Genomic DNA, 21,027 nt, shown 5'->3' with positions numbered 1-21,027 from the left:
CAAGATCCATAAAGGTACTAAAAACATATTTAAATCGGTTCATGTGAGTACAGTGATTCAATATTAATATTATAAAGCGACGAGAATATTTTTGGAGCACCAAACATAACAAAATAATGACTTATTTAGTGATGGCTGATTTCAAAACTATGCTTCATGAAGCATCGGAGCACAGATGAATTAGTGTGTCGTTTTGAAATCGGTCATCACTAAATAAGTCGTTATTTTTGTTGCTTTTTAATATTAATATTGAATCACGGTACTCACATGAACCGATTTAAATATGTTTTTAGTACCTTTATGGATCTTGAAAGATCATTGCTTCCTATGGAGGCCTCATGGAGCCATCGAATTTCAACTAAAATATCTTAATTTGTGTTCTGAAGATTAACGAAGGTCTTACGGGTGTGGAGCGGCATGAGGGTAAGTAATAAATGACAGAATTTAAATTTTTGGTTGAACTAACCCTTTAATCCATTTTGGAATAAGGCTGTAACATAAAATGTGGAAAAAGGAAAGAGCTATGAATACTTGCCGGATGCACTGTATGTACACAATAAGTGCATTCGGAAAGTATTGACAGCTCTTCATATTTAGTTTAAAATCCCTTTCTTAGGGTGTTTTTTTAGTCCCTTTTTACTGAATAATTTATTAATATCACATATTTTATGAAACTAGACTTTGTGAATAACATCTAAAAAAACACAACAAAAGCATTTTTTATTTCATTTGTTATATACACAGTGCAATGAAGTGGCTACATTTATTGTTACCATTTATTGTGTTGTTACATGCTTTTGTTTTTGTTTTGTTTTTTGTAAATGTGTGAATTTACATTTTACATTTTCTAAGATTTAGCCCCCTCACATCTGTTTTGTTTCACATTTTTCTTTTGTTGTGTCTTTTGCGAGTTCTTTAACATTTATTTTTTGCACTAATTACATTATGCTATCAATACACTTTGGAGAAAGATAAAACACTTAATGGCTATGTTATTATTAGCTGTGTTGCATCCCAATCATGAATATATGAATTTTCAATGTGTTTGACCAAAGAATCACAGGTGAGTGCAGTTTTTGGCTCAAAAGGTCGCTTAATTTTGGTTGGAATTCCATACTAAATTTGAGCCAGAAATGATTTGCAGATTAGAAGGATGCAAGATTCAAATTTTATGAAAGATTGCATATATATTTTATAGCATGTTTTTGCTGTCAGTCAATAATAATATGCTGTGTGGCTCCCTTTAGATGCTTAAACAATTCTGTTTTATGCTTCATCGTTATTTCCTCTTTCTCACTCTCACTTTCTCAATTTCTTTTCTTCTCAGCTTTACGTGCTCCTCGTAGAAGGTACTCATCAGGTGGAGAAGAGGACGGCTGGAGTCACGGCCTTCAAAGAGTAAGCCACCAAAGCACTCCTTTTTATTTTCACAGTATTATTCTCTGCCCTCTAACCAGTAATTTACAGCTTACGTTCTTAATTAGACAAACCTCACCTAGTTTTGATTATCAACAATCAGCCAAAGTTAAGCCCATCTGTCTGCTCAGATATTAATTTAAAGGTGCAGTAAGCAATTTCTGAGAATCACTGTTGAAAATTTAAATCAAAACCTACAGTAAAACAATTTTGTGAATATTTGCTACATATCTGTTCTGTGTGTGTGCTGAAACAAAAAACAATATTGTGTTTGTGCATAGTCCTGGCTGTGTAAATAGGTGAAAAAAACAAAATTGATCGGACCAATCCACGGAGCACCAAAACACTTTTGTAGCCAATCAGCAATAGGGTGCCATTAAGCTCATGATTAGGGATACGCCAATACCACTTTTTCCAGAACTAGGCCAATACCGATACTTTCATTTTTGGAACTTGTCGATACCGATACCTGTATTTTAACTGCATTCGTAATTTTTAAATATATTAGGTAGAGAAACCAAAAGAATATGAATCATATTCATTGATTTAATTTGTTTAGCAGATATATAAGAGCATGCAATAGCTAGCATGTGTTTCTTTGTCACAAACAGTGTACAGTACATGTTGCATGGTATTGGTTGTTGGTTTTGGAGCATTTTAATGAGAATGAGTACACAAGCACAGTATCGGGCCCGCTACTGATACTGGTATCGGTGCATCCCTACTCATGATAGGAGAGGAGAGAGAGTGAGCAAACTGGACATTTGTAGAAAGACTATAGAAACAAGTGAGAGAAAAGACCAAAGAGGAAAAGTTCAGAGGAATATAATTGGAAGAAGAAGGGTTACAATCAGGCAAGAACTAGGATCCGCGTTAGTTTTGGAAAAGCTTTCCGACCCTGGAGAGTTGGAGAGTGGGAAGCCCTGAAAACAGACACCAAGGTTGCTTTGTTTCTGCTCGATATGTGAGTAACACTGTTTTTTTCACATAACCAAAGTATGCTGTTGTTGAATCACAGCTGATTCATCCATACTCGCACAAGCTGTCTGGTGTGCCAGCTGTTCGCGGTTGCCTGTGTTGCATAGCGTGTTTGTTATTTTGGGGGCGGTGCAATGAAGGTAGAGATTTGTTTGTTTGGGTGTCGATTTCAAATATCAACGGTGTTTCTCGGAAATCACTTACTGTACCTTTAACCATTTTTTTTTAAAGTTTAGCCAATAAGTATCTCATCTTCTACTATCACAGGATGCTCACTCATTATTTCTTTTGTTTCTGTCTTCCTCTTTCTCTCTCTCTCTGTGTCTGTATCTGTGTCTCAGATTCAGGGTGGTATCGGTAGGATGATCCTGAAGGAGGAGATGAAAGCCCGCTCCGGTTCCTATGACAACGACCCCTGGGGCAGCGCACGGAACTCCCGCAGTGGGAGCAGGGAGATGTTGCACAGCATGGGCCACAACAACACAGTTAACGGCTGTAAGTGCTCCACTAGAGCTGCTGTACAAACCGCTGATTATCGAGATGTGTGTTCGGAGGGGGTTGTAGTAGTGTAATCAGAAACAGAGCATGGACAGAGTCACTATATGACCTACCGTTTGTGTTTAAGACCACCTTTTCCCTTCCCACAATCCACTCTGGGGAAAATGTATGACGGCAACAGGTGCAGGTGGACTGTATGCAGTATGGGAGTTGCTTTGCTTGCCTTCAGTATGGCTGTCATTATTCAGCAAAGTCTGGTTTGGTCAATGAAGTTGTGGCACTGAGCCATCTAATTAAGGCAATGGAGCTCTGGAACGCTTTATAGTGGAGGCAGGCTTGAGTCAACAGTGACAGACAGCATATGCTGATACAGGACTGTGATGCTGGGAGGGGGAATTCTAAGGGTTTTCACAAATAGTGCAGACACAGCAAAAAAAAAAAAAAACTATTATAAAACTACAGTCGATGCAGTGCCATGCACCTGTTCTTGTTCTTAGTCTCTTGTTCTTTTTAACATACACACACTTCTTTCTTTATTCACACTCAACCTTTCTATACCTGGTATAATTGGTAAAATGTAGTTATTGGGTGTCATTCGTTCATATGAATAATATCAAATCATATCAAATTTCAATATTTTATTCAGAATACAACATATATGACATATCAAATGTTTAAACTGAGAAAATGTATCATTTTAAGGGAATAATCAACACATCTCAAAAAAGTTGGGACAAGGCCATGTTTACCACTGTGTGGCATCCCCTCTTATTTTTATAACAGTCTGCAAACGTCTGGGGACTGAGGAGACAAGTTGCTCAAGTTTAGGAAAAGGACTGTTGTCCCATTCTTGTCTAATACAGGCTTCTAGTTGCTCAACTGTCTTAGGTCTTCTTTGTTGCATCTTCCTCTTTATGATGCGCCAAATGTTTTCTATGGGTGAAAGATCTGGACTGCAGGCTGGCCATTTCAGTACCCGGATCCTTCTTCTTCGCAGCCATGATGTTGTAATTGATGCAGTATGTGGTCTGGCATTGTCATGTTGGAAAATGCAAGGTTTTCCCTGGATGGAGCATATGTTGTTCTAGAACTTGGATATACCTTTCAGCATTGATGGTGCCTTTCCAGATGTGTAAGCTGCCCATGCCACATGCACTCATGCAACCCCATACCATCAGAGATGCAGGCTTCTGAACTGAGCGCTGATAACAACTTGGGTTGTCCTTGTCCTCTTTAGTCCAGATGACATGGCGTCCCAGTTTTCGAAAAAGAACTTCAAATTTTGATTCGTCTGACCACAGAACAGTTTTCCGCTTTGCCACAGTCCATTTTAAATGAGCCTTGGCCCACAGAAAACGCCTGCGCTTCTGGATCATGTTTAGATATGGCTTCTTTTTTGACCTATAGAGTTTTAGCCACCAACGGCCAATGGCACGGTGAATTGTGCTCACCGACAATGTTTTCTGGAAGTATTCCTGAGCCCATGTTGTGATTTCCATTACAGTAGCATTCCTGTATGTGATGCAGTGCCGTCTAAGGGCCCGAAGATCACGGGCATCCAGTATGGTTTTCCGGCCTTGACCCTTATGCACAGAGATTGTTCCAGATTCTCTGAATCTTTGGAAGATATTATGCACTGTAGATGATGATAACTTCAAACTCTTTGCAATTTTTCTCAGAGAAACTCCTTTCTGATATTGCTCCACTATTTTTTGCCGCAGCATTGGGGGAATTGGTGATCCTCTGCCCATCTTGACTTCTGAGAGACACTACCACTCTGAGAGGCTCTTTTTATACCCAATCATGTTGCCAATTGACCTAATAAGTTGCAAATTGGTCCTCCAGCTGTTCCTTATATGTACATTTAACTTTTCCAGCCTCTTATTGCTACCTGGCCCAACTTTTTTGGAATGTGTAGCTCTCATGTAATCCAAAATGAGCCAACATTTGGCATGGCATTTCAAAATGTCTCACTTTCAACATTTGATATGTTATCTATATTCTATTGTGAATAAAATATAAGTTTATGAGATTTGTAAATTATTGCATTCCTTTTTTTTCACAATTTGTACAGTGTCCCAACTTTTTTGGAATCAGGTTTGTGTGTATATATATATATATATATATATATACTGTTATATATATTGTGATCTCGAAACACCCATGCGATCTCATTCCTACTTGACAAAGATTCTGTGTTTATTAAAATTTTGACAATCACACCTGAACATACAAATCTGCATTTGCGAATAGGTATAGGTATGAAAAAGTTTCACAAACAGTCTTTTTTTAAACCACACAGTATAATTATTTCTGTTACAAATATTAAATAAATATTATGTATTTACTAACATGAACTAACCATGAGCAGTACATTTGTTATGACATCTCCCATGATTCCGCGCTCATTCTCGGCATCATCAAGCTACGCCTTTGTTTTGGATAGGCAACCTCTAGCTGCGAAAAGCTACATATTGTGCCTTTAACTAAGATTAATATATGCTGTAGAAGTGCAGTTCATTATAAGTTCATGTTAACTAACATTAGCTCATTAGTTAGTTAACTAACGTTGACTAATGAACCTTATTGTAAAGTTTTACCAGGTTTATTGTGCGGATAGAAATTATGTCTATGGAGGTGATCAAAATAGAACAAATTACCTTTTGAATGTAACTTAGTGCTTCAGATAACAATTGTATCAATTGCATCATTACAGCAGTAGGTGGCGACAAATGACTGTTAAAACATATTTATTTGTCATTGAATAATTCATTTAAGAGATTCGTTCAAAAATGCTGAATTATCCAGTAATGAAACAGTGAAAAAGTGAATTATATGAGTCATTGAATCATCGGTTTGAATTAATTTTTTCAAATAATTTATTGAGAGTAATTAAACATTTTTAAATAGACGGAAGAAATTAACAATTTCCTAGAACCTCTAGTAAACTATGCTATTTTGTTTAGTTTGCTCAGAATCGTGGGAGAATCGTGATCTCTATTTGAAACAAAAAATCTTGATTCTATATATAAATTTAGTCATTGCGAATGAAATATACACAATTGCTTAAATTAGGGATGCACAATATATCGTTGTCATTGGTTATCAGGCAATATTAGAGATTTTTTTAAATTCATTGTTAATAGTGAATATTGAATTTAAATCAGTAGATATTGAATATTTGTTTGCACATTCTCATTTTCCTTATTTTTACATTTAGATTACCTTTGCCATTATCGAACACTGCTTAAAGTGAATCTTAAAGGATTAGTCCACTTTTAAATAAACTTTTCCTGATAATTTACTCCCCCTCATGTCATCCAAGATGTCCATGTCTTTCTTTCTTCAGTCAAAAAGAAATGAAAGGTTTTGATGAAAACATTCCAGGATTTTTTTTCCATATAGTAGACTTCAATGAGCACCAAACAGTTGAAGGTCAAAATTAGTTTCACTGCAGCTTCAAATTGTTCTACACGATCTCAGACAAGAAATAAGAGTCTTATCTAGAGAAATCATCTCTCATTTTCTGAAAAAAATTAAAAATTATATAAGTTTTAACCATAAATGCTCATCTTGAACTAGCTCTCTTCTTCTTCTCTATTAGAATTCTGGCAGTGTAGACACTGCTAAATGTATTACTGCCCTCCACAGGTCAAAGTTTTGAACTAATTTTTATATGCAATGCTAGTATATAACAATTAGTTCAAACTTTGACCTGTGGAGGGCAGTAATACAATTCTAATAGAGAAGAAGAAGAGAGCAAGTGCAAGATGAGCATTTATGGTTAAAACTTATCTAATTTTCAATTTTTTTCAGAAAATGAGAGATGGTTTCACTAGATAAGCCTCTTATATCTCGTCTCGGATCGTGTAGAACAATTTGAAGCTGCAGTGAAACTAATTTTGACCTTCAACTCTTTGGTGCCCATTGGACTAATCCTTTAATGAACACTTACAATTTAATAACAATGTTTAATGTAATCTGTTGCAAATCTCAAAATGAATATTCATTTTGAAATTAATTTCCTAAATGCACTTGTGTCTGGCATTCAAAACTTTTCATTTAAATTTTTAGCGTTTAATTGTGTGTAATTTCTTTAGACAAAATAGTATAGAATTTCAGTGTCTGCCATTTATCAGTTACTAGCTGTAACAATAAAACAATGATCGGCTTATGAGTATTGGTCAGAATATTAATGTCAGTGCATCCTGAGCTAAAATTAAATTAACATTATTTATAAACATCATTTTACACAATATTTACTTGTATATTGGTACATTTTCATTGCATCGTAGTGAAATATTCTCCATGTTTATTTGAATATTTGGGTTGGTAACTGTATCCATCCCCACTTAATGTTTTTCTTTGCATTACAACCAACCTTTCACTCCTGCTCTTCTCTATCTTTCCTATTCCTCTCTCCATTCCTTTCTCCATCCCTCCTGATGTGAGCAGGCAGCTCTCCTATTTCTGTGTATCTCATGGGGAAGTGCACAAAGCATCTGGAATTTTCCCTTCATCCCCTCCCTCTCTTTAGTTCCCTGTTTTCCTCCTCTTTCCCTACATGGATCTGGCTGTGCTATTCCTGCTTTGCCCTCCCCCATATCCATCGCTACTCTTCACAATGCCTGGTGCAGCCCGTGCTGATGTCCCATGTCTTTGATTCATGAATAGAAAAGGGTGGCATTTACTGTACAGAACATGAAATAAATCATGATGAAGTTTGGAAGTGACATTGTAGATCCAATTTATACATCTGAGATAATAGACTGGAGCACAGCAGTGACGTCATTGAAGGTTAAGACAAACAGGAAATGCACACCTAATGCTGTTGAAAAATTGTTGAATAAAGTAAAAAAAAAAGTATTCTCATCGCTTCGTAACATTAAGGTTGAACCACTGTAGTCACGTTAACTATTTAAACAATGTCTTTATTACTTCTCTGGACCGTGAATGTGGTAATTTCATTGCTTTATATGGGAGATAAAAAAAACAACTCTTGGATTTAATCAAAAATATCATCATAATTTGAACACACTGTCGTTTTCCTTAAGTTGCTGTACATATATTTCAGCCTCTTGTGTTTGCTTTTTACTTTATTTCATGTCCGCGAGAGAAGATACTCCCTTTTCATCTATAACTTTCCTCTTGTTTCCCTTGCTTTCTCCTTTTCTCTGTTTTTTCCTTTTCTTTTCACTGCCATAGCGTTTTTCCTTTCATCAACATTCTTCAGGCTCATTGAGCACTTTGATCTGCCGTGTGGCTGGTGAGCAGCCTGCTCTCTGCTGTTTGTTGACAGCTTTGAGACTTTTCCAATGGTTCCCAAATCTCAAGGGACAAACACAACACAGTATATACCAATAATTGCATATTTAGCTCATTCCACACTATAATGTGCATGACAGTTTAAAGGGGAAATGTCTCTCACAGTGCACTGCTATTGTATTGTATTGCTGAATTGCTTTATTTGACCCAAATCAGTGATTTGCATTTAATATTAACAGAGAACGGATTATCAAAATACTAAAGAGATTGTTTCTTTCTCTACCCTTCAGCTCTTCGGACAAACTTTGCAGCGGAGAATGGTGAGTAACGCTTTGAGGTCTTTCAGCGTCCACTATAGTTGATGTAAAAGTTTTTGTATTAAAAAAATAACATGACCTGCTTTTGGATCTCACAAAGTCAGATATTAGCATTGGGGGAGGAAATTAAATCTCACAAAGTTTTATTATTATATACATTTATGATATACACAAGATTATGGAACCTAAAAGTAGAGTCAAAACGCTGGGTGCTCATATCTAATTGGCAGAATAAAATTTTTTGGCAAGGGGGACTGTCTCTGTACTGTCTGCATTAAATAACAAATACATATTTGCAGTGTAGGCAACACAGATTCTAGCCAGGTTACTAGCGCCCTCTACTGTGCACTAATGGACAAGGCTGTCAAAAATTTAACAGGCTTAAAGGAATAGTTCACCCAAAAACTCACCTTCAGGTTGTTCAAAATCTGTATCATTTTCTGTGTTCTGCTGGACACAAAAGAAGATATTTTGAAGAATGTGTTAAACTGAATAGTTTAACCACCATTGACTTCCTACTATGGAAGTCAATGGTGCCCCAAAGTGGCCTGGTTACAAACTTTCTTTAAAATATCTTCCTTTGTGTTCAACAAAACAAAGAAATTTATACAGATTTGGAACAACTTGAGGGTGAGTAAATGATGATAGAATTTTCATTTTTGGGTGAACTAACCCTTTAATCTCCTATACTGAGGCTGTTTTACACATTCATGTTTATTGTTATGTCTTAAACCTTTCTTTTTTTCTTCTTCTTATTATTATTTGAAGACTATATAGCCAAGTCAGCCTCTTTGCCAGGATATGGCAGGAATGGTTTGCACAGGGTAAGTTACTTTTTTTAACGACTGTATAACAAATGCCTTTACTTAATTTTTTTGTTCATAGCTTGTTTATTTTTTTAAATTATATTTGTATTAATGTTCAGTAACTGGATGGACAGAGCAGCAAAAGCGGTTGGGGTTGGAGATGTCAGTTAAACCCTTAGCCATCATTTATTTGTCTATTTGTTTGTTTTCTAGCCACAAAGCGCAGACTACTATCAGTATGACAGTGGCAGTGAAGTCAACTGGGGAATCAGAGGCAAGTTAAGGAGGTTTTTATTTTTAAATGACATATTTTTGCTGAGTAAAATTATTTGTACATAAATTAGTTCTGACGTATTTTTTATTTCTTTCTTTTCCAGCAGAGTACAAGGTAAGAACGATGGTTTAACATTACCAGATGATTAAAGAGTCTCAGAGAGACACTAAACATCCTGATACAGAGGCACCTCTGAAACATTAGCCCACTGTCGACTCCAGAGGAAAGTCGGTCTAATGAACCCTGATGGGTCAAAGCAACGTCCTGCTGGTCAAAGCGTGTGGAAACTAGAGGATGGAGAAATTAGGGCTTCCAGGTCATAAGGCCACTGCGTAATTCCCCAGCCGGCTCTTAGTGACTTGGAGACTGCAGGGGCCGTGGAGAGGGCAGGGGTTTGTCTGACCCCTTTGCTCTTGGTTGGTCAGGAACTATATTGTTCTGCTTGATGCTGCTTCCGGTCTCGGTTACAGCAACTGTGCCAGAGGCTCTGTGATTTCCTTTCACTCTTTTGAGTGAGAGGAAAAGGAGGTCCACCAATGCAGTCTGCTCTGAGAACAATGCTTAGCTTTCCATTACCATTATCATCGAAAGTCATGACGATTATTTGTATGTAAATAAATATGAGTTTAAATGCTTGTGCTGATGTATTTTAAATGCATTGCTATCTTTCGTTACAGATTTACCCATATGAAGCACTTATTGTGACCACTAGGGGGCGGAACAGGTTGCCAAAGGATGTAGACCGAGCCAGATTGGAGGTAAACTAAAACATGTTATTTTGTAATAACAAAATATAATAATTAGGATCTATTAATATTATATTAACTATATACATATTTTATAAATACACTACCAACACATTAAATTGATCAAAATTGACAGTAAAGGCATTTATAATGTCACAAAAGATTTCAATTTCAAAAAAATGCTCTTTTTTTACATTCTATTCATCAAAGAATCTTGAAAAAAAAAAATATTATGGTTTCCACATGCGGAAATGTTTCTTTAGCACCATATTAGATTAGATTAGACATATTGTGTGTGTTTATGTGTGTGGTAGTTTAACAATATTTCAGGATTGCTTATAAAAATGGAGTACATGAACAACTATGTGGACACAGTGTGTGATAAGTTTCCTTTTCATTTTAGCGGCATCTTTCCCCCGAGGAGTTTTATCAGGTATTCGGGATGACGATGGTAGAGTTTGACCGCCTGGCACTGTGGAAGAGGAATGAGATGAAGAAACAAGCCCGGCTGTTCTAGCGTTCTTGTCCCATACACACACAGAGACCTGAATACCTGTTCCAGTCTAACTAAACAAACACATCCTGTGTCTCAGACATAGTCATGCCTGGACTGTACCTACAAACTGGGCAACTGTTCTTTGTGACAGAGGCATATAAATGATCAGACAGGCTAGAATACCTGAGGAAAGAATAAACAGAATGGAGGGAACATTTTGGTTTTTACTTGAGTGTAAAGTGGTTCTTGAACACATTTTATTTTGTTTCTGAATGACAAAAATAAGGAATCAGGAATTATAAGGATTTTGAATTTTGCCTTATGTTCTCTATTAATTTATGCACCAGCAAAGTGAGTGAACAGAATGTAAATATGATTAATACAACTATAATGAGAGTGGATGAATCGTCTGACATCATCCATTAAGTACATATTTAATTTTAAAGGTTATAAAATAATATTTTTCAGTTCTTTTATTTCACTATTATACTACATAAGCTTAGGTGGGCTGAAAGAAGCGATGATTTGCTTGACAATGAATACCAAAGTTTGACTGTTATTTGTGAAGTTAGCAGATGAAATTGAGCGCTACAAGTGCTCAACTTTGTTCAGGTCATTTCCAAGGGGTAACGAATACTGAATGTACACTTTTCTCACAAGAAGACTTTAGGATTATTAGACTAATTATGATGATGCATACATTGTATATTGTGATGGTAGAAATAAATATGGCTTGTGTTTGATACAGATGAATAAGACAAAACATAGTAGGAAAGAATTATGGTGCAATGTTTTTCTCTTCTTCTTTTTTTCCCAGATGTTTTGCTCTTAAAAAAGGAGATCTGTTGTTTAGGTTAGGGCAGTTTACTTTCATCACTCTTATTAGGATGGATCAGGAAATGCTGTGATACCTTAAGTGGGTTTATTATATTTTCAAGTCATGCCAGGGCGTAATACGTCACCTGATTTGCTAATAAAATGAATGGAGAGGGAGTAAACGGATTGTTTGGCTAATGACAGGGATAACATATTCACACTCATGTATCGTTTGATGGAAATACACATTACCACACCACTGAAGCAAGTGACAAACTGTAACCTTGATTAGGACCTAACAGTAACCATGAGGTCTTTAATGCCAAGGGATACTGACATCAGTTTTGTACCTCACTGACAAACAGGTGAAACCATCGTGTTTTCTGCCTTTGTGTGTAGTGTTTACAACCTGTTTGCCCAATAGATTGTTATGAAGTGTTCTATTAATTTCAAAGTGAAGGAAGAGAGCTAGAGTATAACCATATTTTTGATTCTCTTTTTTAATCACTACTGCTAACTTATCTGTCAGTTTCAACAGACTATGTACATCTTATATTGCAATAAAAGTTTGTTTTCTTGTGTAAAAACGTTGTTTTTTGTGAGTAGTAAAGTGGGCAGTCTGTCATCAAACCCGGTCAGAGGCAGCACTAGGACCCAACAGGATAATGGAGGGAAGTCGGTCTCTGCAACTTCATTGAGAACCTTTCAATGCAGTTAGTGTCTGTCACTTAGCCTACATAACATCGATGGGTACACGGGCTGCGATGTGCGTTTCCAACACGGCGAGGAGTTTTGTTTGATTCATCTAATATGGAAATAAACAGCAAACGTGAGTAAAATGACAGCGTGGTTAATGCATAAAAGTTTGTTTACCTAAACTAAACATAGTTTTCGATAAAATTGCTTCTACTGTCCTCTCATGCATGGACGTGACTGCCCGTGTTGTAGCCACGGACCATTTTGGAGAGCAAATAAAATATTTGTTATTGAAGGTGCACTGCACAAACCACGTCCGTCTGCATATTACCAACGTTTGAGTCATGAACGAATCGTTCTTTTGAGTCGGATCTTTTTGATGAATCAATTGAACCCGTTCACTAAAGCGGACTGGGCGATTTTTTCATTAACATAACTGAATCGTTGTCGAGTCAGCAGTTCAAATGCTATCTTTCATACAATTCGTGATAGTCTGTGATCTAATAATAAAAGTATTTTGAGTGAACCGAGAGATTTACTTCTGAAAAATAAATTAGGCTACTACCGTCTGCATATTACCAATGTTTGAGTCATGAACGAATCGTTCATTTGAATCGGATCTTTTTGATGAATCAATTTAACCCGTTCACTAAAGCGGACTGGGCGATTTGTTCATTAACCGAACTGAATCGTTGTCGAGTCAGCAGTTCACAGGCTATCTTTTATACAATTCGTGATAGTCTGTGATCTAATAATAAAAGCATTTTGAGTGAACCGAGAGATTTACTTCTGAAAAATAAATTAGGCTAAGTTAGCCGAAAACGAGTCTGAAAAAATATTGATTGTATGACATATTTAATGTTGGGTTGAATGACTGTTTTTAATAAACAGCAAATCTTACTACATGTTGTGATATAGAATATGTATGACACGTTATGATATAATTATGTCTTGGTATTAAGGAATGGCTGAATCTATTTTTGAACCGATTCGTTGAAACGAAAAGAACCGATTCGCGAAATGCAGTGCCTTATCTTTTACCCATCTATCATCAAACTCTGACTTTTAACAGCTGCTGTATCTCTCATGTAATGTTTCTCATCATTTATATTCTACAAGAATTTACTGTTTCAATCTTAATGTTGATCTATTTCATACAGACCAAAAGTTCAGACCAACTTCAAAAGTTCAGGAGAAACTATACACCTGGTACATAAGCCTTCAGTGGGTGGCATAGTGATTCCGAGGCTTGTAGCAAGGTTTAGTTTTCAATTTCTCTTGGACCTGGGCTCTCAGCACTTTACTCTTGTGCTTCTTTGTTTATAATAAATGAAGTCTGTCTTTATAAGGAGCTATGTTCTAACAGGACCCCTATGGTGAGGCGGTAGTAGTTCTCTTGATCTCCTCAAAGTCCTACTGTTTTGATAGTTGTTGTTTTGGCATGGTGCAAGAACAAGAGTGCTGCTTTTCGCTTGTGGCGTAGGCTCATGTATTTTTCTTTCCCTCACTGACACAATGGGATGAATCTTGCTGGCTCTCTCAGAACAAACCAGCTATATCTGGTCAGGCAGTGGTCTGGAGACACAGATTGTTGTACATGTTTTTTGTACAGTTCCACCCCCCAATGCTGCTCCCAGCAAAGTTAAACCCCAGTCATCCACCTATAAAAGATTGAGTTTACACAACATATCAAAGATAAAAGGAAAGATTAGTAAGTCTCATGTTTACATCACAGCCTTTTCTATGCCCAAATTAATGAATCCAAAAAAGGTAAAACATAATTGCGAAAGATATCATTAGTTATTTTTTGAGAAGTATAAGAGTTAATAACTCTACTGCAGGTGATGCTAAGAGCAAATGCATTTATCTGAGCATGACACACATTGTTTTGCATGCCACTGTCTTAGGTTTCCATTCTCAACATGCACATTCACCTCCCCATAAAGGAAAAACTCTCTTAACCCATGACACAATTCCTTAGCCATCTGGGATTGTGTATAGTATCATAAAACGCACAACTTTGCACAGTTAAAACAGGGACAACTACCAGGTAAACACATGCTAGTAATTACAGGGCAGAGCACCTCAGTTTGCATTCGAACGTATGTCAACTCTCTTCTCTTCCACTTTCTCCTGAGACATTGAGTCCATCACCTAAACCAGCAGTATTTCTTTTTGCCACTCTGTTATTAGGTTTCCACAGGTGTATTTCGGAACCACCTGCCTCATCTGTTTACAGAAGGCGAAGGAGGTTACTGTTACTGTTTACAAGATATAGCAAAGTTCTTCCTCGTTCCCAGCCAGATTCCTGATCTATCAGAATGCGAGTGTTTACACAAACCCAAGGGATGGAGAAATGGAAAAAAAGTGCATCCAGCAGACATCCCCTTCAGAGCAAACATGTTGTTTCTGTCACTATTTTTAAGCTATGTTGTTGCTGAATGTCTCCTCAGTGTACGGGAATGTGAAGCCTATCATGTTGTTGTTGTTTCAATCAGTTATAAGGTTCATTTAGATATATTGATTCGGTTTTAAATGGATAGTTTATCCAGTAAAATGACAATTCTGTCCTAATTTATTCACCCTCATGTCAATCCAAACCTGTATTGACTTACTTTCTTCTGTGGAACACAAAAGAAGATTGTTTTTGTCTATACAATGGGGGTCCAATATTGTTTTGGTCTGACTTTCAATGTATGAACAAAAACAGTCAAAACATTCTTCAAAATATCTTCATTTCTGATCAGCAGAAGAAAGAAAGTTAAACAGGTTTGGAATGACTTGAGGGTGAACTATCCCTTTCAGGGCACTTTCATTGTTAAGTTTTGAGTTTGGTTTCTGTGTGACGTTTTCACATTTTATTGACGTCGTCCGTTTAGTTCACTTAATAGATTGGGGGCATTTTAACTTGTTAAAGGATTAGTTCACTTCAGAATTAAAATTTCCTGATAATTTAAACCAAATTAAGGTTTTTGAGGAAAACATTCCAGGATTTTTTTTCCATATAGTGGACTTCAACGGCTATCAACGGGTTGAAGGTCCAAATTGCAGTTTCAGTGTGGCTTCAAAGGGCTCTACACGATCCAAGCCGAGGAATAAGGGTCTTATCTAGTGAAACAATCTGTAATTTTCTAAAAAAAATAAATAAAATAAAATGTATATACTTTTTAACCACAAATGCTCATCTTGCACTAGCTCTGTGATACGCCACACATTACGTAATCACGTTGGAAAGGTTGCGCGTGATGTAGGTGGAAGTACCATGGTAGGGCGAAAACCTCCATCTCAATTTCTCCTCCAACTTCAAAATCGTCCGACATCATTCTTTTACCCTTTTTTTTTTTTTTTTTTTTTTTGTTATAAAAGCCGTTTGATTTAGTCTTTGCATGTTCTCTTTGCATAAGTTGCTCAGTACTTCCACCTATGACCTTTCCAATGCAATTACGTATTGTGTGATGCTTCGCAGAGCTAGTGCAAGACGAGCATTTGTGGTTAAAAAGTATATAATTTTTTATTTTTTTAGAAAATGACCAATTGTTTCACTAGATAAGACCCTTAATTTCTTGGCTGGGATTGTGTAGAGCCCTTTGAAGCTGCATTTAATTTGGACCTTCAACCCGTTGGTAGCTGTTGAAGTCCACTATATGGAGAAAAATCCAAAAAATGTTATTTCTTTTTGACTGAAGAAAGAAAGACATAAACATCTTGAATGACATGAGGTGAGTAAATTATCAGGAAATTTTATTTCTGACATGAACGAATCCTTCAAGTCATTTGCTCTAATGTGAATCACTAAACTTTGGATGGTTGTGGGAGCAGACTGTCTGTGAACAGAGAATAAGATGTTTCAAGCCAGAGAATCAGGTAGGCGTGAAGGGGACTCTACCTCTCCCCATTGACTCGTTGAGTATGTGGGATTGTCTCTTCATGTATGAAGCTCCACTGAATCATGATTATTGTTTCCTTCAGACTGTGAGCATGTGGAAGAGCTTAGGAGTGTCAAGAACAAAGATCATTTGTCTTGTAAATCTTTTAATGAAACATGAATTTGCACTACCGAGTTCTTGAAATCAGCAAAATGAATAGCAACAGTGTTTTCTAGTTCATGCAGAATCTGCAAGCCTGGTCGGGCCCTGATTGTTGTATGTCACGGTTGCAAGTCGGTACAAAGCAACCTGTTCCCTCAGGCTTACGGGAATTCCACTTTTGTATAAATACATGGATATGAGTAAGCAGGATTTAGTGCAATAATGTGACTGTCTGTCAGACGTCAACTTAAGCTCTGAGAGGGGAAATGCACAGCATGCATGCTTTTGTGATTACAGAGTTGACTTGGCTTAGAAACATCTTTGTTTGCTTTGAGCGTTTTACATCTTGGACCACCCATTCAATCTCTTTGAGCATCATCTGCCTTTTTGCCAATGACAACTCAACCAGCTGAAATGGACTAGACTATGCACACCCACCAGACTCTCATGCATGATAATGGAAGCGTTTAACAATGTCTGTGTCAGCATTTAAGGTCTTTAACAAGTCTCCAGTGAATCATAGTGCAGGTTGCGCTCACTGATTGATTTCCATGGTGAACTTGTGAAGTTCTGAGGTTGCCACAGTGACCATTTGACATTGCTAGGAAATTTTCTGCAAACCACATGCAATGGTCTCATCTGGCAATGACGAGATGTACAGTACAGCGTGAAGTGAGATTTAAGTATGCGTTGTGTGGCGTAGTGGTTATAAATGTTGTTGGTTTGTACCCTCCTAGGCACACAATTGTGGTGGTTCAAGGTGGAATGTCTATGTCATGAGTGTTTGGATAAAATCATCTTCTTAATGATCACTTACTGAATACTACTGTGAAAGTTGGCATTGCACTTTAAGTTTTCTGCCCAGACTGTATTTGTTAACCGTGCACATCTTCATACAGGTGCATGCAGATGGTGTTGGCGTGACTAGCTTGATTTATCTACCTGGTTCAGAGAGAATAATCAAAGCAGAGTAACACTGTAGCAACCTACAAAACCTGATTTGTAGCTTGCGGATCTGAAGCTAAATCTTGCTGACTGTGTTACAGTAAATTTATTGCTTTTTTATGGATTTGCTTTTTGCTTACTTTGGAATTCGCATTGGTACTAATACTAATGAATTTTGGCTGTTTCAAAACTAAATGAGCTGCCTTCCTGTCTACTGCCTACACTGCGATTGCCTTTTCATAAGTTACTTATGAACGGTCTACATAGGCAACAATCTACACTAATAGCACCCCTTATGGAAAGTACATGTACATACATTTTTTTTAATGATGATGAATATAAATTTACTGTCACTTTTGATCAATGTAATGTGTCCTTGTTGAATAAAGGTAATAATTTCTTTAAACAAAAGATCTTACTGACCCCAAACATTTGAACAGTACTGCAAATTACAGATTTTATTAATGTATTGGTCTACTTGTGCCTGGTATAATTTTTAAATTTAGATTACTGCCATATAGGGTAGGATGGGGGAAGATGCCCCCTTAACAACAATGTGGATTTACTTTTAAATTGTAACATATATAGATAAAAGTTTAGAATGCACATGATGGTTAAATAATTAAATAATACAATTTGAATGATTTACTTCAAAATAAAATCTCCACAAATCCCTCATTGACAAATAGACACAAAAAACTTTGATGTTCAACATAATACAATGTCACAGATCACTATTTTCAGTTAAAAATGAAAATTCTGTCATCATTTACACTGAATTTCGTTCATCTTCGGAACACACATATTTTTGACAAAATCTGAGAGCTTTCTGTCCCTCCATTGACAGGTACGCAACTACCACTTTGATACTTCAAAAAGTTCATAGAGATCGTAAAGCTAATCCATATGAATTGAGTAGTTTTATTCCATATTTTCTGAAGAGACACGGTCACTTTATATGATGAACAGATTTAATTAAAGCAACAATCCCCAAGAAGCCGTGGTTTACAGTGAATTTATAACCCCTAGGGGCTTGTTAAACCCTCTTACCTGTTATAAATTCACTGTAAACCACGGCTTCATGGGGCTTATTGCTTTTATAAAACGGTTACCACACAATCCAAATATTAAAGACAAAAAATGCAACTTGCAACTTTCATGAAGTAAAATCATTAAAAGCCTTCCTTCCGCAGGAGAAAATAGTCCATAAGTTTGAACAGCAAGAAGTTACATCGTTACACCACTAGTTGGCAGCAAAGATTGTCTTTATGAGCAAGTCACAAAGACTTTTATATTGAAACTTGTTGTGAACACGGAACAAGACGCAAATGACAAATGCTTTGACTAACGCTGTCAGTGAGAGCATGGCATTTTTATTATGAACATAGGATAGACCTATAGGAAAATGCTAAATCTGAATGCCTCAATGAACAAAATCAATAGAGAACAATGTTGCTAAGAGGGGTTTCTAAGAAAGACGAAACAACATACACACTCAGTGGCACAGCAATACTTATGTAATGCGGTCAGCTGTATGTTTTCAGGAATTTTACAATGGCTTCTAACGTGGCTCAACCAATCAGAATCATAATTTATAATCAGGCTTTTAATATTCAATGATCAACGCTTAAATGTAAATAAAAGCCTAAATTAAATCTGTTCATCATATAAAATGACCGAGTCTCTTTAGAGAATTTTGGAATAAATCACTCAATTCATATGGATTAGTTTTGCAATCTCTTTATGAACTTTTTGAAGCGTGAAAATGGTAGTCATGTAGCTGTCAACGGAGGTACAGAAATCACTATATAATGTGTTAGATGAAAGTCTTACAGGTTTGGAACAACATGAGGGTGAGTAAATGATGACCCAATTTTCATTTTTGCGTGAACTAACCCTTTAGCCCCAAAACTTTTGACTGAATAAATCTCACAAATGTTGATATTCAGGTGAAATGACAAAATTAAAAATAGCTGAGCCATTAATCAAAAGTACTGAGATGAGATTTTGTGTCATCTATGGTCAAGAGAAAAAAAATAAGGTTTTGGGGGGCGGGTCATCTTACCCCAACCTGCCCTACCTTTTGAAACAGTCTTCGAGTCAGAACAGGGCCGTGCATTTAATACATATATATAAAAAACTGCATATTAAAGTGCTCACTGGGTTTTGGAGCAGAGAAATGGTGTCAGTGCTCCACTCAAGCTTCTCAGCTCTGTGTCTGCCTGTTGACAGATAGCAAGAGGTGAGAGGTCAGAGTTTTGCCCTAACTCTTGGAAGTCTTCCCTTTTTCTCTGATATTTTGTGCATACCCAGACACACACACACACAGACTCCAATTAATATCTCCTCCGTGAAGATTCCAGGACAAAGCAGCCAGTCTTTCAGTGGCCACAATAGCGCAGAGGCCTGCACAGTCTTAATAGTGTCAGCGAAACACTACATCTTTTTACCGTGGAAAAAAATGAGGACTGAAATAAGGCATAGCTGCGGAGTGAAATCATGGGGGCTTTTGGGCGATAAGCAATATGAATTAGGCTGGCAGGACTGAAGGCATTCTTTGTATTGGAGATGGGCTGACTCACCCTCTTCGTGCCATATGGTGGGGGTTTGGTGTCCGGGCTTTTTCTGGAGCGCTGACCTTCGCGACCAGGCTGTATTAAAGTCAGCGGCTCTCATTTCCACATCCTACCCACTCCCGACCCCTGCAACTCACCCCGCGGCTCTAGGGACAGTGTGCTTTACTGTACTGGTGTGAGTTCCACCACCTGCCTAACCCATTTACTCGCTGCTTCCACTCACTGTTTGTGCCAGGTCTCCATGGCTCAGATGACCTCAGATGGGCCGTTGGGGGATTTCCCTCTGCTCTTTTTCTCTGGCTGATATTAAACAGGCACGGACCATAATAAAAAGAGATTAGACACTCTGACCACAATTGTGACCAGATTTCAAACCTCAAGAGTTGCTGCTACTTTGTTGGCGACAGTGTAAAAGAGCCTTTGTGGAAACAGATGCTGAGGCTTCAGGAATATTATTTTGACTCCCCTTTTCCATCATGACCCTACAGACACCTCATCTGCTCCTGTTTCCAGCCCCACTTACTCTCAAACCAGATAGTAGATAGTGGTGAGTGATTTGATATTCACTCCTGCAGTGCAGAATCAGAGAGCACAGTTGTGTTGAATTTTGTTAAACTTGGTGCATATCTGGTGCAAAAAAATGCAAAGCTTATGAGCAGAAGAACATGGTCAAACATGGAGATGGTCCAGTCTTATTATGGGGGTTCTTTGCTGTGCAGGAAGTAGAAATCTTGACTGTATGAAGGAGATCATGCATTCTTTGACATATCAAGCCATCTTGGCAAAGATGGTGATGCCTTTGGTGCAGAGATTGAAGCTTGATGGCCATTGGACTTTCCTGCAGGACAGTGTGATGGAAATATTTTATGTCAACATGAAATGTACAGAAAATGCAGACTAAGGATGCTCAGGTCAAAGACCAGTCACATGATTAGCTTAGATCATTACAAACCAATCACCAGAGCAAATCACAGTGATGAAAACATTGATTTTTACTCAACTGTAAGACTTAAATGTGCATGTATCTTTCTATTCATGGAGACTCACTCAGTTGTTGTGACGAGTGACCTCCCGGCCATAAATAAAACTTAATTTCTACAAAGAGCAACTTGGAAGTCGTGTCAGGTATATGCTGCACAGCTAAATAGAAGATCCCACGCTCAAAAGACA

At 37.2% G+C, this 21,027-nt stretch overlaps 2 protein-coding genes across 2 annotated transcripts in view; both read left to right on the top strand.

Moving 5' to 3' along the window:
- Positions 1-12,146, top strand: part of ablim3 (actin binding LIM protein family, member 3) — a 76,548-nt gene extending 64,402 nt beyond the window's left edge. Inside the window, exons 16-23 of the mRNA XM_067387636.1 lie at positions 1,328-1,398; positions 2,736-2,889; positions 8,448-8,477; positions 9,243-9,298; positions 9,494-9,554; positions 9,661-9,668; positions 10,232-10,312; positions 10,704-12,146. Coding sequence (XP_067243737.1) covers positions 1,328-1,398; positions 2,736-2,889; positions 8,448-8,477; positions 9,243-9,298; positions 9,494-9,554; positions 9,661-9,668; positions 10,232-10,312; positions 10,704-10,817 — 575 coding nt within the window. The 3' untranslated portion in view covers positions 10,818-12,146. The remainder of the gene's footprint in view (positions 1-1,327; positions 1,399-2,735; positions 2,890-8,447; positions 8,478-9,242; positions 9,299-9,493; positions 9,555-9,660; positions 9,669-10,231; positions 10,313-10,703) is intronic.
- Positions 12,147-12,365: 219 nt separating this feature from the next.
- Positions 12,366-21,027, top strand: part of afap1l1a (actin filament associated protein 1-like 1a) — a 39,154-nt gene continuing 30,492 nt past the window's right edge. Inside the window, exon 1 of the mRNA XM_067387612.1 lies at positions 12,366-12,441. The gene's annotated coding sequence lies outside the window, so the exon portion shown is untranslated. The remainder of the gene's footprint in view (positions 12,442-21,027) is intronic.

The sequence above is a fragment of the Chanodichthys erythropterus genome, chromosome 1, assembly GCF_024489055.1.
Source record: "Chanodichthys erythropterus isolate Z2021 chromosome 1, ASM2448905v1, whole genome shotgun sequence".
Classification (NCBI taxonomy): Eukaryota; Metazoa; Chordata; class Actinopteri; order Cypriniformes; family Xenocyprididae; genus Chanodichthys; species Chanodichthys erythropterus.
This window is presented reverse-complemented; position numbering and strand designations above follow the sequence as displayed.